Source organism: Podarcis erhardii, assembly GCF_964252035.2.
Source record: "Podarcis erhardii genome assembly, chromosome: 17".
NCBI lineage: Eukaryota > Metazoa > Chordata > Lepidosauria > Squamata > Lacertidae > Podarcis > Podarcis erhardii.
In genome coordinates this window covers 9,438,412-9,466,048 of record NC_138515.1, presented here as the reverse complement: position 1 = coordinate 9,466,048, position 27,637 = coordinate 9,438,412, and the positions used below count along the sequence as shown (strand labels likewise).

General features: G+C 43.3%; 1 protein-coding gene across 8 annotated transcripts in view; it reads right to left on the bottom strand.

The window, feature by feature from the left end:
• DNM2 (dynamin 2) overlaps positions 1-24,919 on the bottom strand; it is a 60,957-nt gene extending 36,038 nt beyond the window's left edge. For 5 of the 8 annotated variants that reach the window (XM_081844989.1, XM_081844990.1, XM_081844986.1 and 2 more), the window contains exons 1-8: positions 24,630-24,919; positions 8,305-8,378; positions 6,720-6,869; positions 6,127-6,330; positions 5,483-5,581; positions 4,433-4,593; positions 3,288-3,430; positions 2,019-2,154 (exon numbers count right to left, since the gene is read on the bottom strand). In XM_081844989.1, the coding sequence (XP_081701115.1) occupies positions 2,019-2,154; positions 3,288-3,430; positions 4,433-4,593; positions 5,483-5,581; positions 6,127-6,330; positions 6,720-6,869; positions 8,305-8,378; positions 24,630-24,790 (1,128 nt within the window). In that variant the 5' untranslated portion in view covers positions 24,791-24,919. The remainder of the gene's footprint in view (positions 1-2,018; positions 2,155-3,287; positions 3,431-4,432; positions 4,594-5,482; positions 5,582-6,126; positions 6,331-6,719; positions 6,870-8,304; positions 8,379-24,629) is intronic. The other 3 variants (XM_081844983.1, XM_081844984.1, XM_081844987.1) reach the window with 1 other exon arrangement.
• Positions 24,920-27,637: the final 2,718 nt, after the last annotated feature.

The following is a 27,637-nucleotide window of genomic DNA, read 5'->3' as shown; positions in this document are numbered from 1 at the left end:
GAAACGGGTGAAACAAAATTGCTGGTTGATCACAAAGAGGGGCCTCCTTTCTTCTTCAGATGCTTGCTCCTTAGAGAAGCCATACTTACCAAACACCTTAGAGAGAACTTATGCAAAGATCCAGGATACAAATTATGTAGTAGCCAAGAACAGCATACTTGCCAAAGACCATTCTCCTCAATACAAGGGAGTGCATTCTGGATCATGCATCCCCTGTGATTCAACCCCAAGGGCAAGCTCTGTCTTGGTCTAGTGCAAGTAGAGCCCCTGAATTTCACCCTGGGACAAAACTGACATCTGTGTGAACTGTCAATTGACTACTCACTGGTAAACAGAACACTCTGTCGACTGATGGGGTGGGTGGGCAGGGTTATTAACTTTCCCAGGAACTTAACTGTTTTTTAACCTTAAGATTGCTATTCCTGCTAGTGTCTGTTGCTACATTTTTCCTACTACAGGGAGTAGTCAACTGTTCTCCAAACCTTAAACCTACAGGCAAGATAAGACCATTTAACACACAACAGTAGTGACCGCCAGCACCAGAGCAGCTAAGCAACAGTTCTTGAAACCCTCTCCTGTTTGTAATGGCAGTTTTCACTGTGAAACTTGAACTGTATTTTGTGCTGTTTTATTTTGTTGTTCACATTGTATTGCTTTGAAAGTTTTGGATGCCGACTAAGATGCCAACTAAAGTATCAGTTTTTCAGCAGAAATGTGCTGACATCAGAGCTGGTAATAGAGATGTAACACACTACAACAGCCTTCAGGCTGCTACCCTCCAGGTGTTGTGGGCACCAGCCCACAAATACACAAAGCAACATAATATAATAACAAAAATCAACACATCATAGCAGATACTCAACAATATACAGTGGTGCCCCGCAAGACGAATGCCTTGCAAGACGAAAAACTCGCTAGACAAAAGGGTTTTTCGAGGTGCTTCGCAAGACGAATTTCCCTATGGGCTTGCTTCGCAAGACGAAAACGTCTTGCGAGTTCTTGCGAGTTTCCCCCCTTTTTCTAAGTCGCTAAGCTGCTAATAGCCACTAAGCCGCTAATAGCGCTAATCCGCTAATAGCCGTGCTTCGCAAGACGAAAAAACCGCAAGACGAAGAGACTCGCGGAACGAATTAATTTCGTCTTGCAAGGCACCACTGTAAAGTAATAGCTGAAATCTTCCCTTTTTTCTGTTGGATGTGCTTTGGAAATAACACTCTGGCCAGGAGCAGGTCAACAGGCTATGTAAGTAAAACTAAACTTGCCTCTTGTTATCTTTTAAACATTGAGAATGGAGAAGAGGGCATTTGTTTGCCTTAGTACACCTCAAGGTCAGTACCAAGTGGTCAGCTAAAAAATTTGAGTGCAAAGTTAAGAGATTTTAACCTTAAGGACTGCCTTTTGCCATAAAGACAAGGTACGTTCAGTAAGCCCCATTATGTGTCCTACACTTGAATGAAACAGGTCAGCAGGTGCATGATGCACGGCCTTCTTCCATATTGTTCTGTAAGGATAAAACTGCTTCTATGGGATGGGACCCCAATTGTGCCTCTTTAACTTTGGATGATTAGATAAGATCTTCCAAGGGGGTCTGGATCATCAGCCCAAAGCAGACACTTGTGGCTTTGCTCTTTCCTAGCAAGCAACAGAACACTGCTAAGAGGGGGAAATGTGTCTTACTGATTGTCACCAGGGGGTTGAAAATACAGAAGTACTCTCATATGCACAGTTATAGCCTGCATAAACACCAATACTTAATCACCAAACTCACAAACTGCACAAAGTAAACTTTAAAAAGGCTATAGATGAGAATACTTTTTTCAGAGAAAAGAAAGGTCCAACTGTCACCAACAGCAATCAGTCAGTCTCAAGAGAGGGATGACTCTTCCCCCAGGAGAGGTGGCAGAAGGCTTAAGAGGAACCTGACTGATCCTTCCAGCAGAGGACATTGTCCCTATCAGGAATGTCCTCCAACAGCAGCTCGCAAATCACCCCAGGACATAAAATCCCATGTCTTTTACCTTGACAAGTTCAAAAGGGAACCTTTCGTGGAAGATGCGGTTTATTCGGGCTCCGCCTGATAGTTCTAACGTGTCTACTTGGTCCCCAGAGCCTTCAATCCGCTTCTCAAAGTCCACAGCAAACTGTTGGACCATCCTATGCAGATATAAATTAAAACCAAATTTATATATAAGTTTATATAATGCCAACATCTGTTGAGTGAGCAGAAGCCATTATCAACCAATCAGGAATGTAGAGTGAAAGGTAACACTTTTTACTAGGTCAACTTCTTTTGGCATGAACGTATGAAATCTAATTCTTTGCCAGGAAGCTTTGAAAAAACACATACTGTGGTATCTCTGGGTGCAAACGGGATCCTTTCTGTAGCCCCGTTCGCATCCTGAAGAGAATGCAACCAAGTCTGCGTGTGTGTGGGTCGTGATTTGCTGCTTCTGCGCATGACGTCATTTTGAGCGTCTGCGCATGCGCAAGCAGCGAAACCCGGAAGTAACGCGTTGCCACGGAGCGCAACCTGAAAACACTCAACCTGAAGCAACTTTAACCCGAGGTATGACTGTAGTAGGAGATGACTTTATTTGGTACACTACTTCGGCACACACTACACTATCATTATCACAACAATAAAACTTTTTACGCTGCCATCTGAAAACTGCTTAGAAAAATCAAAACATGCAATTAGGCTGAAAAACAATAGATTTGACTATAATCCATTATAAAAATGTAAGATGTTAAAATACTCAAACTTTGGCCAACAGTCTTGTCAAGATGATCAAGTTCAAACTATGGACAATGTTTCAAAAAAGATTTGCTGCTCCACAGCCATGCTACACAAAAATACCACTCCACATGCACTTTACGACCAAATGTGGAATGTAAAAGAATGCAAAAGTCACATGTAATTTGTGCATCCTATACATCCAGAAGGATGCTCTCTAGTATGCATACTTTTTTCCTTATGCAACATTGTGAACTGCAATTTACACATACATAATGCTGTACAAGTAAAAAATGAGCAAAGGAAGCACACTGGATGTTTGCCACAACACAGATATTCAACTAAGTTTTAACCAGGGTAAACTCACTGAAATTAATAAGCATGACTAGTTAGGTCAATTAATTTCAAAAGGTCTGCTCTGAGTAAAACTTAGTTGGATACCACCCTACGTTTTCATGCTTCTCATGATGAAAGCTAGCCTCTGAAAGCACAACACAACAAAGGAAGGAAACTCCCCATGTGAGAGGCACAGCTCAATGTAAATTTGACCTACTGAAGCAAGGCTTTCGTTTTCCGCGTAGGGTCATCAGGGCGGAAGTTCTTGTATTCCTCCACTTCTTTTTCAAGGGACAAAAGCTGGCTCTGGAGTTTGCTACGCAGTGATGGCAGAGTCTCCCGGATATGGTTTGTCAATTGCTATGGAGAAAAGAGAGCAATCATTTTATATCAACATCATTATAAGTAGCATTGCTTAGTGCTGAATAAAAGCAGCTTTCCCTTTCAAGTCAGCTAGGTCGAGGGCTGTCCCTTTAGCTCTTGGATCAGAGGTGAGTTGTGGTGTGATAGAACTGTTGTTGTTTTTTGCCAATTATTTTTATTGATTTTCCAAATCATTGCCAAATTAATACAATTTAATACAATTTTCCCAAACCAGCTTCCCATTCTCCATATATGGTATGTCCAAGATGAATCCCTATTGCTTTTTGTTCTCTCTAGTTAACATCCTCCAGTATTTACCAAAATTCTTATCCATCAGCTGCCCCTTTGTGGTGGGATAGAACTCTAAACTGGAGTAGGCTGTGATTCTTTGGTATATGACCCAAGAATGCCTAAATCCCCATCTCAGCCTAACAAAGCTGCAAGCCCACCACCTAGGTGAACAGCTTATCCTTCTTTCTAGCACCAAAATCCTTTCCTTGTTGCCCTTGCTGGGGATGAACAAAGTTAAAAGAAAACTTGGCTGCTCCCAGCATAGCCCTTTCAACACTTCCAAAACAGGCACTGGCTTATGGAAACCATCTACAGGTCTTTTCCTGCTACAACAAGTTTAATCCATATTCATTTGGAATAATTCCATGGAGAAAACTGTGTATGATAGGAGATTAGCAGGACTACATACTTACTTCATGTCGGCAACAAGCTGATACCTGAAAAATAAATAAGCTAAAAACCAAAGACCCTTATTTCTGCTCTCCCTTGTTTCTTTCAAATGTTTAAACCAGCTATAAAATGAAGAATAGCAGATTATTATTTTTTCGGTAAGAAAAAGTGAGGGGGGAGAATCACATTTGGAGTGAGAGCTCCCAGCCACCTTCCTCCATAATGTAACATCTCCGCAAGGTTTAAGGGGAAACAGTGATGTTCAGCCAACTTTAAAGAGCCAGGCAAAAGAGCCAGGATGCCAGAGGAACAGCCTACCTGGTTGAGCAGCTTCTGCAAGTGGGGGGTTCCCATGCGGTCTGCCATGTGTCTGTAAGCAGGATGGGAAAGGAAGAACTTGCGCTCAGCTGCCAATGCTGCTCTGATGTCCTTCTTACCATCAATATCCTTCTGGCTCCGGTTCACAACTCCAATGTAGCCTATGAGTGGACAGCTCCATATATTAGTTTTTGCCTTATAGTTTTGCACAGGACCCCAGTACAAATGCAGGGAAAGCAGATAGGACACAACAGGGCAACCCCTGCAGAAAGCCACATAGTTGCAACGGTACAAAAGAAGTGGGGAATCCTAGCTTCTACAACAATCCACACTTAAAATTAAGAAGGGCCTATTGCTCCTATTTTAATTAAAAAGACAAGAAGCCATGAAGTGGGACATTCAACAGCCACTGGCTGGAATTTTTACACTCGGCATAGTTCTTTCCCATGGAACTTGGCCTCACACCCTGATGTCACAAGTTGTCTTCCTTAGTACACAAATTGGCTCTAAATGCACAACACTCAGCTAGGATCATCACTAAGGTCCCTTCTACTGTGCAAATTGGAAGTTTCCAACAGGTATATGAAAATATATGGCGCCAACCACTGACTGCTTCCTGCCAAAAGAGTGGGTGGAAGAAAGAATCTGATAACTTCATGTCAAATATATTGGGCTTTGTCATGAAGCTTGGTCGCAGATCACGTCCCATATGCATCTTGCTGACATTTTGCACCCAAAGATGCTAGGAAGAAAAGAAAACTGATTGCCAGAAGCCCTGTACATCTGGGTGCTTTAGGAATGCTCTGGATGACAAAGGAACAAGATAAACAGCAAGCAGACTTCAAAACTAGCTACTTTCATTTGCTCCTTCATACCCAGAGTGCACATTAAATGCACATTGCATGATGGTTTGGAGCCCAGGTACTTCCTTCCCTCAAGCCTGATTAGCAAACACTCATTTTATTCAAGTCTATGAATCTGACCAATGCTATAGTACTTGAGTTCATTCACACAAATATCCATCAGTTATAAGTTGTAATAGCTTTCTACCTCTCCGCAAAGGTAAAAGTTTGTTCTCCAGAACATCTCTTGCATCAGTGCCTTCATCCATCAGGTCTAGTTTGGTTATTACCCCAATTGTCCGTAAGCCTGAGAGGGAAAAACAGAACGGCTGATCAACAGATGATCCAAATATTGAGGTGAGAGATTAAACAAGTTCTCAGGAACTATAATACATATTACAATAAATGATAAGCTTAGGACAGCAATTTTGCACATCAGTGTGATTAGGGCTTTCGTACAGCTCTTGATTTCTTTATTTTACTTCATAATGCACAGAACTAATTATTGCCACCAAGGGCATGAATTATTCCATCTTGTTCTGCCCTGCAATTTTAAGTTCCAGTTGTCCCAACCTTATGGTTTCTGCTACTATCATTCTGTTCCCAGGATCCTCTAGAAAATTCCTTTCAAAGACCAGCATTTTAGCAGAGAAAGGTATCTGGCACAGGATCATAGAAAAAGCACATTGGCACTGGACTATTCTACCTAGAATGATTTGGGGCTTCCCAATTATTTTAGCTGAGAAGCTCAGAGTGAGATTTTGGAGACCCTACAGTATTCTGCCATGGAACTGTGTGGAATTTATCAGTGCAACAGGTGAGAGAGAGAAAAAAATCAGGATTTTTTTTTACCTTGTGGGTCAACTTCTTTGGCCATTTTGAGAGCATCTGAGTTGGCCAAATCCATGTTGGCTGGAGTCACAGCAAGAATCAGGCTACTCTCTCTGCTGATGAATTGCAAAATCATATCTTTTATCTGGTACTCAATGTCCTGGGGTTGGTCACCGACTGGCACCTTAGTGATACCCGGAAGGTCAATCAAAGTCAGATTCAATACTGAAAAGAAAAGTGAGCACAATGTTAAGAACTTCCCTTTGAGAAGGTCATCAAGTTTTGCTTTGTGACCTCAAGGAACTTTGCCAAAGTCTTTTCATACAAGGATGGAGGGAAGCCATTAGGACGATCTAGCTAGTTATTCTCACAACAATAAGACCCTAAAGCCTTTTTTAACCATGATAATGCATCTAATGCCTTCACATCCTCCTACAGCTTCATCTATATACAGACTTTTACTCCCTAAGTACCAAAGAAAGATACAGCTTTCCATTTTACTGAATATTTCCAGTCCAGGGTACTTGAGTAGTCCAGTAGCACTCAAATATATGTATTCAGTTCAGTAATATGTGCTTTTAAAATGTTCATCCAGAGCACAAAACCATACCTACCATGTGGTGAATACACCCTCAGGTTAATGGGAACAGGAGAGATGCCTTTATTTGTTCCTGTAACCCTGTCTGTTTCCGCTTCAATCTCCTGTCGGACTTCATCAAAATCTGTAAACTTCTTAGATTTGCAGTGCAAAAATTCTGCATATTCTGAAAGAGAGAAATCACTTTGTCAGATTGGAATTCACACCTCTGGAAAAGCTTTTGAGGGCTCAATCAGGAGCTGTCACCGAAAACCACTTTTAACTATACCAAATGCTTTATACTGCATGCCTGATTTAGTAGGGCTGCACAGCATGCTCAGCAGTTTCATTTTGTGAGACGAAAATATGAGGGGAGGGGGAGACACACTGTATTTCCTAAATTATGCAAATATCCATTGTCCATTTACTGTGTTGTGTTATGTTACCAAAGTGCTGCTGCTTTGGTCCCAAGGGATGTGCCCAGAAAGGTCTTCCACGGTGCCCACATGGTCCCTTCCCTTATCCTTTCCCTGCTGAAACTGGGCTTCAAAAAAGCATTATACTGAAGCCTGTACAATAGGCTGTGGAGTGTGCTTGCTTGTGGGATGTGCAAGATGCCCACAGCAATTTGCCCAGTTTGCAAATGTGAACTCCCGGATGGTTGGTCAGCTGCTAAGAATCATACTCTCAGGAGAGCCTATCACCACCCCATGACACATGACGTTCTGCTATCCAATGTGTCTGCCTGCCATAACCATAAGAAAGCTCTTTAAAAACTCGACAGAATGCCTTCAATAGACAGCCACAGTTGCTCCTGTGCACCTCCACCAAACTAGACAGTCAGTGCACAGTGCACAAGAAAGGAAAGGCTGCTACAGCTGTGCTGCAAGTTGGTTTTTGCTTAGCACACTGGCTCAGGTAGGTGGTGCCAAGGTGTTGAGTGCAGTTCCTGTGAATGATGAACTGAGCAGCCAACCCTGGGCAGCGTGAGGAGAGATGCTATCATAGTCGTGCTATGCACTGTTTGTTGGGCACAGTGACCAACAAACTGTTGTTGCTGTTTGTCTTAGGTCAATCCCTTAGAACAGAGTGGCCCAGGCAGCAGCTTAGTCTTGACTGCTGCATGACATCCCCAGGTTACTTCGTCACCCCACTGCCCCCTAATATTCATTCAGAGGAAGTGCAATCCCATCTATAATAGGCAAAGTTCCTAATCCTTAGACCTCACTCACAATTTCTGTATTAGGAGGATTCAGTTTTGGTTCAACTTGTACACAGGCTCCCCTCACTCAGATTTAAGAATATAATTCTAATACTCTACAAAACTGATTGATTCATTATCCCTATTTGTTTTACAAGTCAAGTCAACGTATTCAGAAAAAGCATGTCCATGTTTTTTACCAAAGCATAGTAAATTACTTAATAAAGACACTGGCTTGGAAACATGTTAAGAACATTGAAATATAGTCCCACAAAGACATAAACAATGCTAGTTAACCAGAGCAAATAAAGATTTCTGCATTCTAGAGTAGTCACAGTCAAAGAAGAAACTGCACACGGACATATCAGCATTCACACAAGGACTTGGGTCACTCTTCAAATACAATGAAAAAACCACATACCTGTTTTAGAAAAGATAAGCTGAAGAATGAGGGGGCGTCTGGTAACAATTCCAGATCCACGGGGCAGGAAGTCTCTGCAGAGTATTTTTACAAGATAATGTTACTTCAATGGCATAAAAAAAGATACTGCAATTATGAGGACTGACAAACAATACTTTTAAAATCCTATTCTGGAACAGTGCACTGTTCCAAAATTATGTCCATAGGATCTAATGGCCACCTTAATGAGAAAGCTGGCACATTTTGTAATAGCATACAAAGGAAGACAATGACAGTTTTATGAAGTAGTCAATGTGGTGTCCTCCATATGTTGGTGAACTACAAGTCCCATAATCCTTGACTATCAATCATACTGGCTGGGGTTGATCAGAAGTGGAGTCCAAAAGTATCTCAAGAACATCAATATGGCCACCCTGATGTATGGGAATGATAATGTTAAATACTGTACAGTTCAACATGTTGTTCATGGTTTCCACTGTTAATGACAGATTGTGCTTAGATTTATATTTTAAATTAGCAAATATTAAGAGTTGGTGCAATTACTGCTGCTTCCTTAACTATATAGCTAGTACATGGAGGCTCAGAAGCATAAAGAGCTTTCTTGGATGAAGCAAATGGATCTGGAAAGTCTAAGTAAGACCTTGAGATATCTGATAGACATGGAAAGACTTTCAGAAGTCTCTGGTAGCAACTGAGAATTCCTAGCAACTTTACCAAATTAGATACATACAGATTTCTAAATGGATGCTGGTACAGAATTTTGGACAAGTCTTCAATCGTTTGTAAACATACAAAAAAGGCAGTAGTGTACAAACATCAGGCTTTCTATTTCCTGCCTTCCTTCTGTGGTATGCAAACTCAATTTTCTCCTGCCACCTCAGCCAACTGGTGTCCCTATATACAGGACAGAAAGGTAGCCGTGTTGGTCTGCCATAGTCAAAACAAAATAAAAAAATTCCTTCCAGTAGCACCTTAAAGACCAACTAAGTTAGTTCTTGGTATGAGCTTTCGTGTGCATGCACACTTCTTCAGAAGTTCTGAAGAAGTGTGCATGCACACGAAAGCTCATACCAAGAACTAACTTAGTTGGTCTTTAAGGTGCTACTGGAAGGAATTTTTTTATTTTGTTTTGCCTATATACAGGAGTCAGAGAAATACTTCCCAAACACCTGTGATACTATTAAAACATTATCATAAATCCATCTTTTTTTCCTACACTGGTATTAAGCTCTTAATATGTTAATAAAATAGATTTGATACTCTTGGAGTGGGGGGAGAGACTAAGAATCCATGTGTTTATCAAGAAGTACATGCCCCAAAGCTCTGGAAATGTTTGTCTTCCTAGCTAGCAGAACGCTACTTTCACAATGCTTTGAAAAGAATTTCCCAGTCTTAAAACCTCTTGCTTTTTGGGTAACTACAGCTCAGTTGAAGCCTCCCAAAATCCACACAAACTCAAAACCAGAAGAGGTTTTTAAAAATTCAGGATAAAGAAATAAAAAACATTTGATTTTAGTCATTATTCCCTGCTGGTCTTTCGTTTCCTAATAAAGCAGTGTTTTTAAATTATGTTGCATATATTAGCCACCTTGCACTTAAGACTGCAGAAAACATAGGCTATAATAGCCCTGTACAAATAAATGAATGCTGAATGGACCACTGCAGTTTCCTTGTTGTTGTTACACCCATGAATTCAGAACACAGAACTGGGTAAGGCCCCATGAAAGCATATTTTGCTCTAACCCCCAAAGTGTTTTGAGACATTTCCCCAAGAGAATAGAATCTCCAATTACAAAAACAAGAACAAAGCACTTGGCAACTTGCCTTGAGAGTCACTCCCAATCCTCTCCCACTGAGTGCATGGTGTCCTATGCAGATCCATTGTGTGAGACTTTGTTACCTAGAAAGACATGTTCCTGTTGCTTTCTAGTCATGCTGACGAGACTACCGTATTCATAGGAAACAGGAACCAAGACTGAAAAGGTTCTATGATGTATGATCTTCATTTGACCATGAGCATTGGATCCTAGTTAGTGAAGGCACTTTTTTAAATGCATCATTTCCTAAAATTACTCACCAGCAATGAATGGATATAAATGGATATAAATTTGCTCCGTCTGCACATCAAAGTAAGTGCAAAATAAATGCACAAAGCACTCCCACTTAGATCCTCCCCTAGCATGAGCGGGTGCAACAAACCATGAGCCTTGGCTTAGCATTACTTCTGAACTAAGGATCATGGTTTGTTTCATTTCAAACAAAACACAATTGGAAACCCAAGAACAATCATGGTTTGTTTGTAGCAAAACAAACTGTGATTCCCAGATGAAGCACTAGTCATGGGTTGTGTTTTTTTGCTCTATTTACATATTCATGGTAATTAAAGTTTACTGAGACATGAAAGCACAGCCACCATCAAACTGGTGAACTAGAATGGACACAATAATAACAGTTTAAATCAAGGCTGTAATTAATTTCTCAGATGGCTATCCCCAGGAAGCTGATTTTTTTATGTGCATAGCAATTCAGGCATCCTAAAATTTTATTTAAATCTAAAGGTAAAGGAAGTAAGATGCTACAGAGTTGTCATTTCTCCAAATATTTTCAAGGAATCCAATAAAAAATTCTAAGTAATGCTATATGTTTGAATATAACATTTAAATCACACTAACTACACCTTACTAATTTCCCCCTTAATATATTTTAGGTTTCTTTACTAAGTGTTTTATTTTAGTATTTTAACGTTTGTATGTTTAAGTATGGCTGTGAATTTTTCTCAGTTTTACTATTTTATCGTTTGTAAGCTGCTTCTGAGGTTGCTGTTTTTTCAATCAAGCAGTGTATAAAATTTACACTAATCAAAATAAATCTTTAAACATTTACAAGTAAACAGTAATTCAATAAACTTGGTAAATCAGATCTCAATTAATTTGCAGCTACAGAAAAGTTTCCAATTCTTTTCTTCTTCTTCTAGAAATCCAACATAACCAAGTTGGTGATGGCTGTGGTAAGTCATCTTCTTGGAAAAACAAACAAACCACAAGCACTGGTTTATAATGTTAAGCTGGCATTCCAGTTCGTTTTCTCCCCGCTTGGGGGGGAAAAGGAACAGGGTGGGCACAATATTAGCATTTGTGTTTGTTCATGATAAACCATAGCCTGGCTTGCCACAAGGTGCAAACCACAATACTATTATACTGACTGGGCAATGTTCCTTTGTCAGTAAATCCCAAGTAATCCAAACTTAAATTAGGTTTTTGTGGAATGTTCTGATAATTCTTGGTTTCATTCAAGTTAAAAGAAAAATGCTTATTGATGGCCAGGAATGTCTGGGAATGTTTTATTTAATGGTGACAAATGGCTGGGAAATATACAGAGATCTCTCTGGGATGTCTGGAAGAAGAAACCCATCAAAGATTGGAAAAGATGGTACACCTCTGCTACCTAAAGGGAGGGGGCTGATAGTGTGTGTAGGTAAGAAATGGAAATTTTGCAACAGAGACCGAGAAACATAAAAACAGAGATGGCTGACAGCTAGTTGTAAAAGAAGGTGGCTTGTAGGTACAAATATGTTTCTCTGTGATCGGATGTGGATTAGCAAATCTGGTTCTTTGTAGGAATGCATCAGTTGTGTTGGGTTTCAAGAGGCAACCAAATACACATCTGTGTAGACAGATTATGCCGCTTGGTTTCTGGCTATTATTAATAATAATAAACAAATAGTATTTTGTTTATTATATTTACTTTATTATATTACTTTAATTTTTTTATGTTATCCTCATCCCATTTAACCTTCAAAGTTGTTAGCTTAGTAAGGTAAAGGACCCCTGGATGGTTAAATCCAGTTGAATTCAACTATGGGGTGCGGCGTTCATCTCCGCTTTCAGGCTGAGGGAGCCAGCATTTGTCCACAGATAGCTTTCCAGGTTATGTGGCCAGCATAACTAAACTGCTTCTGGCACAACAAGACACCATGACGGAAGCCAGAGCTCACAGATCTGCAGTCTGAAGAACTAGTACCAAGCAGACCCTCCAACGAGCCACCCCGTTATCAAGATATAAAACTTTAGAGCAGCTTTATACAAGCCTTCTCTATGAGAACGACTACATACTTAACTGCAGTCTGCACAGAAATCAATTATTTCAACATTATGTACAGGGGAAAACATCTTAGTTGCTTCAGTCACAACAGTGGTCCTTCTTCAGTCACTTGGAAACTCTCAACCAAGGCTCTCATTTAGGTAGATTGGGAAAGCTGCATGGGGGGATGAAAAAAGGAAGACTGTCATCCCTTGCATTCATCTATTTTAGCAGAAGGCAGTACCTTGGTTTTATTTCTTATTTCCACCAAGTGAACCTGCAGAGACTCCCAAAAAGCGTAGGGGAAGTTTTTAATGTTTGATGTTTTACTGTTTTTTTAATATTTGTTCAGAGCCACAGAGTGACTAGGGCAACCTAGTCAGATGAGTTTCATATAAATAATACAATATTATTATTATTATTATTATTATTATTATTATTATTATTATTACCATTATCATTATCATTATCATTATCATCATCATCATTGCCCCTGAGAAAAGGAGACTGGCCAAGTGTGCTTCCAAACTATAATCAATGAGCCACTGTCTCAACGAGATGTTTCTCTGGGCAACCACAGTGGAGGCCATGGACCAGGTGCCATACTGAAAAGCATCCAACAGAGCATCTGCCACAACAGCAGAAGCAGTTCTTTTTAAAGCCATCTCTGACAGCCTAGGACACATACATCCCTTGTACCAAGCTCCTCTGAAAAAAACCCTAAGTAGTTGTTGCTGTCCTAAAAACATGATTTCCACAACAGTTCACAGTCCTTCTGGTAAAAACTACATCCATTTAAAACAAGAGCAGGCTCAGCACGACTCTCTTAGTCTCAGGGTTGTGGGTTTGAGCCCCACGCTGGGCCAAAAGATTCCTTCATTGCAGGGGGTTGGACTAGGCGCTGTGGAAGGTGGGGCCAGGACAAGCATCTCCCTTCCACCCTACACACTTAAACACATACATACTCCATTCATACTCACAAACACCTGTTCTTCCTTCCCCTATCAACTTTAATTGATTGATCTGCTAATTAAAACTTGAAGTCCTACTGGAAACCATTTGATAAAAAGAGACAAGCTTTTAGCAAGCGGACACCAAAGGACATACATTACAAGACAGGAAGTATAACCACAGTGAGTCAGAGGAAGAGGCCCAGAGTCCTCTGTTGCATAATGCCAAAACAATTGAGCCTTACAACATTACTGTCAGACAACTTCAATAGAGGTCAAAGGGAAACTTGGTTTGGTCATGAAGGAGAATGCTGAAATACATATGTATTAAACAAAGCTTCAAAGCACATTATGCAGTGGCTTTAACAAATGGCTATTTCATGGAGATAGAAGGAAGCACTCTGCAAACAAGAAATAAACAAAGCTGTATGTAGCACTGAAGCCAGGCTGTCCCTACACTAAACACAAATGGCAGCGTTGACAAGCCAAGGGCGTTTCTACCATTGCTTCAGTCCAGGCACTCATATCTCACTCAGAGCACCAAACAGGAGTGTTATCCTATAACAAACTCATTCTCTGAGCTTGGCACCCTACATAGCCAAAAATGTCACCATCCATGCAGATAAGGAAGGTTTCAATACACTTAACTGGCTTAAGAACCCCCAAGACACTCAAAAGCATAAAAGAAACTTGGGGGAGAAAAACAAAAGTACAGTGGTGCCTCGCAAGACGAAAAGAATCCGTTCTGCGAGTCTCTTCGTCTAGTGGTTTTTTCGTCTTGCGAAGCAAGCCCACTGACGGATTAGCGGATTAGCGCTATTAGCGGTTTAGCGGCTTAGCGGATAAGCGGCTTAGAAAAAGGGGGGGAGGGGGAAAAACCTGCAGGAACTCGCAAGACATTTTCGTCTTGCGAAGCAAGCCCATAGGAAATTCGTTTTCCGAAGCACCTCCAAAACGGAAAACTCTTTCGTCTAGCGAGTTTTCCGGCTTGCGAGGCATTCGTCTTGCGGGGCACCACTGTACTGTATTTTTCACCCTATAAGGCGCACTGGCCCATAGGACGCACCTCCTTTTGGGGGGGGGAATGAATTTTAAAAAATTATTCCCCCCCCCAGCCGTGGGGCTGGGGCGGGGGAAGCCCGAGCTTCCCCCGACCCCAGCCCATAGAAAAGGCTGCCGCTGGGCGCGCAAGACTTGCGGACATCTGCCTGAAGCACGGGGCGTCCTCCGGAGGGCACCCCATGCTTCGGGCTGCAGGCTGCAGGCTGCCGCCCGCAAGCCTTGCGAGCCCGCAGGAACTCCCACCAGGCTCGCAAGGCTTGCGGATAGCTTCCTGAAGCGTGGATAGCAAGAGGGGTCGATGCGCACCGATGCCTCTCACTGTCCAGGCTTCAGTGAAAGCCTGCATTCGCCCTATAGGACGCACACACATATCCCCTTCATTTTTGGAGGGGAAAAAGTGCGTCCTATAGGGCGAAAAATACGGTAATGATGGGGGAAAAAAACAAAAGTAGGCGCAAAAAGGATGTAATATACTCAGTGGGCACAGAATGCTTACTGAATGGTGATGGGTGCGTACTGGGGGGAGAGAAATGAAAAACAGAAGAGGTACAATGGAAGAGGGCATAGTTGGCTGGCCTCCTAAAAGTGTTTGCAATTTGTTGCAGGTTCCACTTATCGCTAGAAAACTTCAGTTGAGCAAACTTGTCAAAAGGTCATTTCCTCACCCAAAGTTCCACTACTGAAATGGCTCCATGAGGCAAGCACATACAAAGCAACTTAATATTTGCAGCGGCACATTTCAAAATAATTAGTACCACCAGCTAATCTAGCTGTTGTTGCCAAGGATTCATTCACATGCTCTCCATAACTGGCCCGAGCCATAAGCCTTTCTGCAGCTGCAGTTTCCAAATACAAAGGCAAGCCCCACATAATCTGTGCTGCAGTGATCCAAAAGAGATGAACCCATGGTGTACGTGCCATGATCTGATACCTCCAAGAACCAACGTACAGTGGTGCCTCGCAAGACAAAATTAATTCGTTCCACAAGTTTTTTCTTCTTGTGAGTTTTTCATCTTGCGAAGCACGGTTTCCCATAGGAATGCATTGAAAATCAATTAATGCGTTCCTATGGAGACCGCTTGCCAGGCTGGCGGTGCGGAGAAGGGCTTTTCTCCCCACCGCAAGCCTTCAGGACAGGTACGGGAACAGAGGGGAAGACGCGCAGCGCTTCTCCTGTGTTCCCGGGGCTTGCGGTGGGAGGAAGGGTTTTTCCTCCCCTCGCCAACATTCAGAACAGCATTCTGAAAGTTGGCGGTGGGAAGGAAAACCCTCCTCCCACCGCAAGTCTTCAGGACAGCCATCCGAAGGCTGGCGCGGGGAGAGGGTCTCTCCGCCCCACCGCCAGCCTTCGGAGCAGCCTTCCGAAGGCTGCCGGTGGGGCGGAGAGACCTCCTCCCACCGCCAGCCTTCGGAGCAGCCTTCCGAGGGCTGCCGGTGGGGCGGAGAGACCTCCTCCCGCCGCCAGCCTTCGGAGCAGCCTTCCGAAGGCTGGCGGTGGGAGGAGGTCTCTCCGCCCCACCGCCAGCCTTCGGAGGGGTCCGAGGACAGTGGGGAAGATGCGCTGCGCTTCCCCGCTGTCCCGGAGATTTCCCTATGGGCTTTCGTCTTGCGAAGGAAGCCCATAGGGAAATTCGTTTTGCGAAGCGCCTCCAAAACGGAAAACCCTTTCGTCTAGCGGGTTTTCCGTCTTGCGAGGCGTTCGTCTTGCGGGGCACCACTGTAGTTGGCATCCCAGCCTCAACCCAGCAAAGTATATTTAGTCACTACCAAAACCTGGGTACAAATGTCTGAGGGATTCTAGATATATCACACACACACCCCAAATCATAAAATTGGAAGGGATCCCAGGGGTCATCAAATCCAATGCAGGCATGATTTGTAGACTCTTGGGAATTCACTATTTCAGGGATCCTTGGTGGGGATTTGTACCCTTCCTAGACAAGAAGACAGACCAGGGAAGCAGTAACCTTCCGTGTGACCATGTGTAAGTTAATACCACTATCTGCAGTTTGGTTGAAAGATTACAGCTGATCCCGAGGCACTGGGTGTTGTGATGCAGGCAGAACTTGGGCCTAGGTGTCAGACCTGGCTCCAGGAAACAGTGGCAAAGACAGCCTGTAGCCAGCAAGACCTGGTCTCCTAGCTATTCTTTTCTTCAGCCAGAGCTAGATGGTGGCACACAGGTTAAATACCTGCCCAGCATTTCTCATATCACTATCCTGACATCAAGCATACTAGGTACAACAGGGCCGAGCTCCACCATACAACGTGATAAAGAAGGGAATGCAGGGGTCAGCAAGCTTTTTCAGCAGGGGGGCAGTCCACTGTCCCTCAGACCTTGTGGGGGGCCACACTATATTTTTTGGGGGGGGATGAACAAATTCCTATGCCCCACAAACAACCCAGAGGTGCATTTTAAATAAAATGACAGAGTCTACTCAAATAAAAACACGCTGATTCCCAGACCATCCGCAGGCCGGATTTAGAAGGCTGGATACAGCCCCCAGGCCATAGTTTGCCTACCCGTGGAATAAAGTAATACAAAAGAGCCAAATTGACTGAAATTGAAACTTAGGTTATCCCTACTTACATTGACCTAGGTAAGCTTCTTCAAAAGTTAGCCAAAGCTCTGACTCAAATCCCTTGGACCTGGCCCACTGTCTGTTCCTATCCAAGGATGGGCAGAGGCATCTTCTTGTGGTGCACAAATGTGCTGTTAGAGCACCAATGTGCTGTAGAGGTCTCTGCTGGTGGGCTGTGCAGCATTGTGCTCAGCAGGCAGTCACTAACCATAGTAAAGTCAGTCTGGGAAGTTCAGTAATATTTGCCAAAAACTCAAATATTCATATTTTTTGGCCCAGTGGAACCATTATTCTGTAACTGTTGATGCTTTACCACAAGTTTATTTCTCTCTCACCTGGTTACTGCTTCTTCCTTCTTAGTTTAGCTACCTGGCAATCCTAGCCAAATCATGAAATAGTTTTTATAAGATGATATCACAACACTCTGCAGCCTATCAGGTGTAGGTACATTTGATGTTATGAGAGCTGGCACACTAATTGAAAGAACAGAGCAAGAGGGGCAAATAAACAGGTGAACTTTCTCATACAAATAGACAAAAGGGAACATCTGGCACTGGCAAAAATGTTCTGAAGGACAGTGAACAGTTTTTCTCAGCCCTAAGAATTCCTGACTAGTCTGCCCTAGCAGCACTTGCCACCCTATCACACACAATTATTGCTTATTATGCAGTTCCACTTCCTAGAGGAAGTGACCAATCCTCTTAAGAAAGGCAGACGAAGCTGCCTTATGCAGAGTCATACCAATGGTGTATCCACGACCTAAGAAACATGAAATACTAACAGCTCTGGTATAGTCACCAAAGCATGAACACAAACACGATTTACAAGTTTTATCTGTAGCAACTAGGCTCTTAAAAGTTTACAAATGAAGGTGCCAAGTATTAAGCAGTAATCATCTGCCAAAGCGTTATCAAGTACCGTAATAGCACTGCTGACTGTGTACAGCATGAGTGGTTCACTGTTTTCAGCTCAAAGTCACAGTGAAGTTTAGCTAACCCTCTAAAAGCTGCATAGCAGTGTGGATGTGACCAAGTGCAGCACTGCAAATAAAAAGCAAAACTCTCAACTTATGCTTCAAAATCACCTCTTCTTCCTCAGGCATGGCACCACTGCTAGTAGAGACAAAAGACCTTCATGCAATGCCACCATGTCAGAAAATGACAACATGGTTTTTGCAGGGTAAGTTGAGAGGGAAAGAAAGGGATGTCTTATTAGGGAAAGGGTTGGTGAGTCAATGGAAGCAGTTGTAGATTTGCCACCCCTGATTTAAAGAAAATGTGCACTGTCTCAAAATGGCAATTACCATAATGGTACCATTAATATTATGCCCCAGCTACTAGTTACAGCCTCTGAAAGCATAATTGGTTCAATGATTCATCACTGGCCCATGCAACAGGGGCACTTTCTGAACACTGTTATGTAGATATATAATGATACTGCTTTACATTAGAAATTTATGGACTGCTACACATCACTACACATGCTTCCCGCTTCCACCAAGAACACACCATAAAATCTACTATCTACAGGAGGGGTGGAGGACCTCATATGTAAGGGCCACATGTGGCCCTCCAGGCCTCTCTATTTGGATCTCAAAAGTCTCCCCAAATCACAGCCATCATTGGGTGGAATGTGTCCTTGAACTCTGAAAATGCCTCTTGTCTGGGTGAAATGTTAGGAGGAGAGTGTGAAGAAGCCTAGTGTAAAAACGATTCACATTTGTTGTTTTGTCTACTTTGGCCTGCCACTATCAGTACATGGCCCTTGGAAGGCTGCCCAGCAGGGAATACGGCCCTGGGCAGAAAAGGGTTCCACCACGTGGTCTACAGCCAAGTCCTAAGGTAAAACTACATAAAGATTTATATTTCTTACCCAGTCAATTAAGTAAAAAAGCAAACCAACAACATCAGTCTGTTATCAAGGAACAATTTTCTACATGATAGACAAAAAGAAAGGAAGTGATGAAACACTTGTCAACAGTAGCTTCCAGATAAAACCATTACAAAACCTGCTGGAAAAAACTGAGGTCTGACACTTTTAAGATGAAGATTCTACGAAGACATTCTCTTTGAAAATTCAAAACATTTGCTATGTATTTGATGTCCAAGGCATTCAGCATCCAACAACACAAATTACATTCTACAAAATGGAAAAACTTCATGGAGGCTGAAAGCCAGTTAGTGCACACGGCCAAGCTTCCCACCCTCCCGGCTACCGTTTTACTTTAAATAACCAACCACAGAATAGCAGGGTACTTAAAATACAAAAGAATGATTTTCCATTGTTGACAGTTATATCAACAATGCTACTTACTAGTAATGACCTGCTTCCCAGAATAAGATATTCTTGTTGACCCTATTCAATTGTTTTATTGTGTTTTCCCATTGTTTTTAATTTGTATGTCACAAGCTGTATTGAACTTTTGGGAAAACCTCCAGCAAAATGGTCACTAGCAAGGAGTAATAGGAATAAGAACTTGTGCAGCAAGAATATAAACAAGAAAATGTTACGTAAATTTAGTGCACACTCAAAATTTGGATTCAGATACGTATGGGAAAAGCACTATAGAGCCCCCAAAGTATCCCGTACCATGTAACAGTTCCTTTATGCAATACATTTTCCCAGATGTCTAACTGTGTTGCATCAGATCAACTGAAAGCAGAAGAGGCTCTCCTGTTTGTCAGCATCAATATGAACTCTGCCAATGACACCTATTCATGGAAACATCAAAGACAACCCAAGCCTGCAACCATCAGAAATTTCCATAGATACAACACGTGTTATAAACATGTTTGGGTAAAGGATAACCTAAGCTAGCACATACAATAGCTTTAGTAAACTGAAATGACTTTAGTAAACTGAAATGTTTTATTGCAGGAGAGGGAAGACATATCTGATTAGATGTACTTTTTCAAAAGCAGGTGGGGATTTGAGGCTTTGTTCTACTTCTTTGACTCCACCTTCATGAGTCTGACTGCAGTTTAGTTATTGCAGTTTTTAGCATCACTGTTGAAATACAGCATTAATAAATGCAATCTTACTCATTAGGCTGCATCCCTCACAACTGTTCACAGAAGAGTACATGTGATGAACTCTGTGATAAAAATTCACACCAAGCTGGTTTTCTAAAGACTCAGGTAGATTCAGATGCTTGCTCCACATCTTCCAGAAAACCAGATACTGGTCTCATGTCAATATAAAATGTTTTACGTGCAATTATTATGGCAAGGAATTCACTACTGGATCAAAATATACACCCAGGATTATAGCTGTTTAGTCATTGGTAGTGACTGATGTACAGTATATTAGAACACCAATTCCACTGAAAAATGTTTAAAATTGTTTGATCACTGCATTTCCTCATGGGCAAAATGCAGAAGTAGGAGGGCAATGCATGTAATTTTTACAGTATGTTACACTTTGTCCATACTAAAGCCAGGTTTCTACACATGCACCTACATCAAGGCAAACAAGAGTACCGTATTTTTCGCCCTATAGGACGCACTTTTTCCCCTCCAAAAATGAAGGGGAAATCTGTGTGCGTCCTATGGGGTGAATACAGGCTTTCGCTGAAGCTTGGAGAGTGAGAGGGGTCGGTGCTCTCCAGGCTTCAGGAAGCTATCAGCAAGCCTGGGGAGCCCGTGGGAGTTCCCGCAGGGCTCCCTAGGCTGTGGATAGCAGCCTGCCGCCCGGCGCGCAGGCGCCCTGAAGCAGAGCACCCCGCGCTTCGGGCAGGCATCGGCCAGCCCCACAAGCTCGGGGGACAGCGGGGAGGCGCAGCACCGCCATCCCGCTGTTCCCCGACCTGGTTTGGAGGCTGGTGCTGGGGAGAAGCGCGTTTCTCCCCACTGCCAGCCCCACCAGCTCGGGGGACAGCGGGGAGGCGGAGTGCTGCCATACCGCTGTTCCCCGACCTTGTTTGGTTTCCTCGACCTGGTTTTGGGGAATTCCTTTATTTCCCCCCAAAAAACCTAGGTGCGTCCTATGGGACGGAGTGTCCTATGGGACGAAAAATACGGTAATTATCATATTTCGAGGACACATTCTAGACAGCAAAACACTCAAGGAAAATGCATAACAGCACTAGTGAGTGGAGTGGAGACATGGATTGGGGAGAGAGATGGCGTAGGAGGAAGAGTTCAATCTGGCTAGAGAAGCCTGGAGGACCTGGGCGGAAGTTCCCCACCATCACTTAAGGCTATTCAAATCAGTGTTCACCAAGCACATTCAGACCAATGTGTGCTCCCTTTCTGTCACAATCACATTTCAGTAACATTTTCTACATATTCAGGTAGGTAGCCATGTTGGTGTGATGCAGTTGAAATAAATAAATAAATAAATAAATAAATAAATAAAGTCCATCAGCACCTTAGAGACCAACTAAGAAGTGTGCTTGCAGGTATCTGAAGAAGTGTGCATGGACACGGAAAGCTTATGCCCATACTTAGTTGGTCTCTAAGGTGCTACTGGACTTTTTTTTCTCTATATATGAATGGGAGTGAGGGGGAAACAATCCCTGAGATATAGCTCCCTAATCACATTTTAAAGCAATTTCTAAATGGCAAATTGTGAAGACAAAGCAAATGAAAAGCAGCTAAGAAACCCCAAGGCAGAAATTTTTTTAGCATAAAGTTTCAAAGGTAGAATCCTCCAAGGTGTGAGACGGGTTATCTCTGGGTCCTCAGGTAGATACTGCACATTAAAATTAGTTGCAGGACAAAAGAAATCACAGTCATTACTATTGGTACCATCATATGAGAAGGTATATCTCATCTTATTTGTTACAGAAATGCTATTGAGCAATAATATACACTATGAATTTGTACATAGAGCTATCAGTCACTAATATTTAATGCAAGCAAAACACCCATTATATGTTGGGCGGGGTAGCAAAGACAAGCATAAGAAACTCTTTCTTAGCATAGGCTGCTCTGCTGCTTATCAGGGGTTAAAAGCAGACTAGTTACAGGTAAGTAGCCGCGTTGGTCTGCCGTAGTCGAAACAAAAAAAATCCTTCCAGTAGCACCTTAGAGACCAACTAAGTTTGTTTCTTCAGATTTCTGAAAAAGTGTGCATGCACACGAAAGCTCATACCAATAACAAACTTAGTTGATCTCTAAGGTGCTACTGGAAGGAATTTTTTTATTTTGTTTCGACTAAAAGCAGACTGTCGTTGTCACTGCTAATCCTCATGTACCATGGAGACATGTTTCAAGGATAGGTAAAAATGTCTAGAGTAGAATATTACATCACAACAGACCTGTTTGTGTTTTGTGGTACATTGAAAATGGTGTTGCTTGCTGCACCAGACTAACAAGTTTATTGCTTAGAGGTGATTTTGTTTAGATCATTTTGTGTAACAGACTGTCTAGCACAGTAGTCTATTTGACAGCACCATGCCATAGGGTGTGCAATCGGCAGTGGATTAATCAATGCTCAGGGACATGGAAGGAGGAATCAGCTGTCAAATAATTGTTTTTGATGACATGTTTTATTTTCCATCTTTCATTTTATATTATATGTTACAGATTACTCTGAGCCTTTAAGAAAAAGTGGTACATTGAGCAAAGTAATTCTGTTCTTCAAATAACTATCCTATCAAGACAGCTGCGAGACAGAGCTCAGGACAGAACATTTAACCCAAATGGCACAGCTCTGTGCAACCTAAGGTACAGAGTATATGGCTTTGCTAAAATATATCCATTACACCCCAGTCCATAGCAGGCCTACTATGTAATGGCTTACCTAGTGGTTAATAAGATATTGTGCATTTATTTCTGAAATTATGGGTCACTTTTATGTATCTTGCACACAAAAATAAGGAAGAGAATTCATGTTCTGAATTCCAAATGTATTATGCAAGAGCAAAAGAGAGAAACTTGTTAGCTATGTGTAAAACTAAGCAACAGCAGAAAGCAAAAGTGTGGTCTGCAAGACTTATTGCTAACTGTTCTTTATGGCACAAAAGTGTACAGGCGGAATGCCGACATAATACTGTGTTACATCCTTATCTGTGAGACCATTACACAGAAAGCAGAAAGACAGGTGTAACCTCCCCCACCCTTGCAAGTCATAAGCTGTCTAGCAGCTTGAAATTTTTTACATTTAGCAATACCCCAAAGAAATCTGGAATCTGATGGGTTTTCATGCAAGAGGGGCTGATGGATGTTACAAACCAGGCAAAGATCTTCTAGGAAAGATGCTGTTGTAAATTTGTTGCTATTATTTTTAAAACTTATTTTATTATCTTGTATTTATGTAACCAGCCCTCCGACCCTATGAAGGGCAGGTAAACAATAATAATAACGGCAACAAGAGCAGAATCACCAAGATTGTTCCGCCCATTTCAAGTACCACCCTGCAGTTTATTTTATTTTATTTATTAAATTTATATACCACCCTTCATCCGAAGATCACAGGGCAGTGTGTGTGTATATATTTTATATATATACAACATAGTAACAAAAGCTATACCTCCCACCCACAGTTTAAAAGGCCATGGATTGTTTAAATAGCAAGAAGCGTGGTAGAAGAAAGTTTTTGCCCGGCACCTAAAATATGTAACAATGGTGCCAGGCAAGCTTCCTTGGAGAGATCATTCCAGAAATGGGGAGCCACTGCAAAAAAGGCCCATTCTCATGTTGGAAGGCACACAAAGAATGGCCTCATGATTGCACGGTACAGGTAGGTTCATGTGGGGAGAGGTGGTCCTTGAGGTATTGCATTCCTGAATGGTTTCAGGCTTCATAGGTCAAAACCAGCACTTTGAATTGGTAAACTAACTGGCAGCCGGTGCAGTTGGGCCAGGATCGATGTAATACTCTCAAACAGTCTTGCCCTGATGAGCAACCTGGCCGCCGATTTCTGCACCAGCTGAAGTTTCCAGACAGTCTTCATTGGCAGCCCTACGTGGGACGCATTGCAGTAATCTAACCACAGAATAAACGACAGAAGTTAGGCTATCCCTGTCCAGATCCAGGGGCACTGCTGGGCCTCCAGCCGAAGCTGATGGAAGGCACTGAGACCACCTGAGTCTCAAGCGACAGCAAAGGACCCAGAAAACCCCCCGAGCTGTGTACCTGCTCCTTTAGAGGGAGTGTGAGAGCAGGCAAGCTTCCCCATAGAGGTCACCGGAGCACAGGCGACAGAGTTTACCCGGGACAACCCGGAAAGGTGTGTGGGGCGAAGGGCAGCGCGAGGCCTCGCGGGCCTGACCCCTCCCCACACTCGCCCAGCAGGGCGGGAGGCGAGAAGGCAGGTGGCCCACACGCCGGCCATGGCGACAGTCGCAAAGCCCCCTTTCCCGAGGGCCAGTCCCGCGCGCGACCCCTTTCGGCTCCATGGGGCAGGGAGGGGTCTCGGAGCGGGGAAGAGACCCTTTCCTCTCCGCTTCGCTTCGCCTCACCAGCGGAGAGGGCCTGGTTTTTGGCGGCTCTTCCCGGGCCGAGGCCGCCTCTACGGCAGCAGCGAGCTGAGGAGAGCGCGAGCCCGGCATTCTCGGAACTCATTTCCGCAAACTGCGCCGCGCGCCGCTGGTCTGCCTTAGGGAGCCTCCCTTGCGCAGTTTGCGTTTCCCTCTCTTCCTCCCCGCAAAGCCCCCCTCCCCCCCCCCACACGCACGATTCACTGACTGACTGACTGACTGACTGACCGGCCGACGAAGTTCTCGAGGACAGAGCTCTTGCCCGCGCTCTGGCCGCCCACCACGGCGATCTGCGGCAGGTCGAGGTGGCAGCTCTGCCCGATAGAGCTGAAGGCGTCCTGCAGCTTGTTCACCAGCGGGATGAGCTCCTCCATTCCTCGGTTGCCCATAGCAACGGCCTAAGGTGGGAGGGGGACAGATCCCCTCCTCCTCCTCCCCCCGGCGCGCGCACCTCCCCGCTTCCTCTCACAACCCCAGGCAACAACCACCAAAACTTCCCCCCTCGGATTCTCCTCATCCGGCCTCGGCGAGGCGACGCCCCGCCCCGCCCTATTTCTGCCGGCCATTGCCGGCTATTGCTCGGAGGGCCTGTCATTCATCGGTCAGGACCAATAAGAAAAGCAAAACCGTCGCCCGCGGGCAGTGGTAGGGGCAGCGTTGGCCCGCTCCGCCCATTTCCGGTCGGTGTTCTAACTGGTAGCCTTCCCTGTCATTCGGCGCCCGCCTCTGCTCTCCTCACAACCAATGGAGACCTGAGGAGCTCGGTCCCCGCCCCGCAGCTTATTAGTTGCTTTTTTTCTTTTTCTTTTTACTGGTCATGTTTCCTGTCCATCACGAAAAGAAACGAATAAGCTGTCAAAAGAACCGGGCCACCCGCCTCACTACATTCGCTTTTTATTGGCCAGTGTTTGCGTCACACTCTGTGAATAAGCCAATCGCTCCAGTAAAGAGAACTTTTCTTCTTCCTTTTTAAGGGGCATGAACAATGAGGTGAAATGTGTATTTTTCTGCCTCGGTCCTTCTTTCGCCGCTAAACAATTATTGGTCCCTGCTCGTATTCATTCATTCATTCATTCATTCATTTCGTAAAATGTATATACCGCTTGAGTGAAGAAAACCTCAAAAGCGGATAAAACAATAAAGCCAAGGGGGAAATGTTTTGCAGCCATACTTTAAAACATACAAAATTAAAATACTAAAAACAGATCGAAAGGTACCTCAGCTTTCTCTTACCTCTACAGAAATCGCAGATCCCCAAATCTTTTTCACACCTTCCAGGGGGAAATGATTTTACCTGGCAGACATTATTCTACCTTTCTGGTGGCTGCAGCTGACGAGGGCATCTTGCGAGGAATTTGTGCATTTTCATTTGCAATACTTTTTTAAAAAACAAAACCAGAATTTCCCAGATTTTCTTTTCTTATTTTAAAAAGTATTCTTGTCAATTCAAAATATTCTGTGATTCAGAAAGTTTCCATTCAGCTATGAGCATTAAAGGCTGCAATATTGTAGAATAATTGTAGAGAATAGTCAGATTCAGTGCAATTCTATTCTTATTTAAAGGTAAAGGGACCTGACCATTAGATCCAGTTGTGGCCGACTCTGGGGTTGCGCCGCTCATCTCGCTTTATTGGCCAAGGGAGCCGGCGTACAGCTTCCAGGTCATGTGTCCAGCATGACTAAGCTGCTTCTGGCGAACCAGAGCAGCGCACGGAAACGCCGTTTACCTTCCCGCTGGAGCGGTACCTATTTATCTACTTGCACTTTGACGTGATTTCAAACTGCTAGGTTGGCAGGAGCAGGGACTGAGCAACGGGAGCTCACCGCGTCGCGGAGATTCGAACCGCCGACCTTCTGATCGGCAAGCCCTAGGCTCTGTGGTTTAACCCACAGCGCCACCCGCATACTCGGTAGTAAATTCCACTGCGTTGCTATTGCTACATATTTATTTGCCCCATGTTGGGCAAAGGATTCCTACATTGCAGGGGGTTGGACCAGATGACGCCCCCCCAGGCTTCCTTCCCACTCTACAATTTTTGATTCTATGTATACCAGGCATGTCTAACTCCCAAAAGACTGCAATCTACTCCCACTATAAAAAAACTGGCAGTGATCTACCCAAAGTTCTTGAGCTTTTTTGGGGGGCGGAGATCAACCAGGATCACGCGGTCAACAGGGATCGACCAGGGACACCACGCGATTGACCAGGAGATCATGATCAACCGGTTGGAAATGGCTGATATATACCCTAACACCTATTAAAAAACATGCAGATAATTACAATAAAAACAGTGTGGCACCAGGGAGTAGGCCTTACTCCTATGTTAGTGTGCATAGGATTGTACTGTCCACTCAAGTGCTATAGGCACACTCACCAGGAAATGAGTACTGTGATCAATACTTGATGGCAGCAGGGATGGGGGATAAGATCAAGAGTTCCAAGTAAGTGCAGTGCTTCCACTCCTCATGAGCAGTCACAGGTTCAGGACCAGGAAAGCATTCCCATCCAGTTGCACTTTAACCCATATGTGTTCCAATACAACTTGCCACTGAAATAATTTGTTCTATTTTAGTACTGCAAATTTTGTTACATATTAAAAGTCACTTTAAAACTGCACAATTCTTACTACAAGTTATCTCAATATTGCTACTAAACAGTTTCGATTTTTTGCTGTTATTTTGCATTTCTCCCTGATACAAAAACTTGTTCTTTAAAAAATGTTGCATTACCTAATAAGTTGTCTTATCACTCTGCCTTCATATAGTCACAAGAATCCAATTATCCACAACCTCTGAATTCTCACTTCAGTAATTTAATTTATTCTGTCTGCACCTGCTGTAGGCATATCAGCATTCTTAGGGTAATTTTAATACATATTTTACTGTTCTACAGATCTCTGTCGTTTCTCTAGACCAGTGGTTCCCAATTAGGGGTCCAGGGACAAATGCAATCACACTGGGGCTGCTTCTATCCCCAAGATAACAGGTCTTCTTGCTGCACAATATAGAGGAGAGGAGCAAGGTGTATGTACATTTTTTTATCAGCTGTGGTTGTAACAATGGTACTGAGATACATGGTCTGCTTCTTCAACATTTCCCTATTAAAAGTTGTTTCTTATCACCACCCTGGCTACCCACCAATATCCTACGGTGCCTTCATAAGATGCTACAATTGAACATTTTCAAAATAATGCACTGCACAGCTGTACCACAGCACGGGGGGGAGGGTAGTGGGA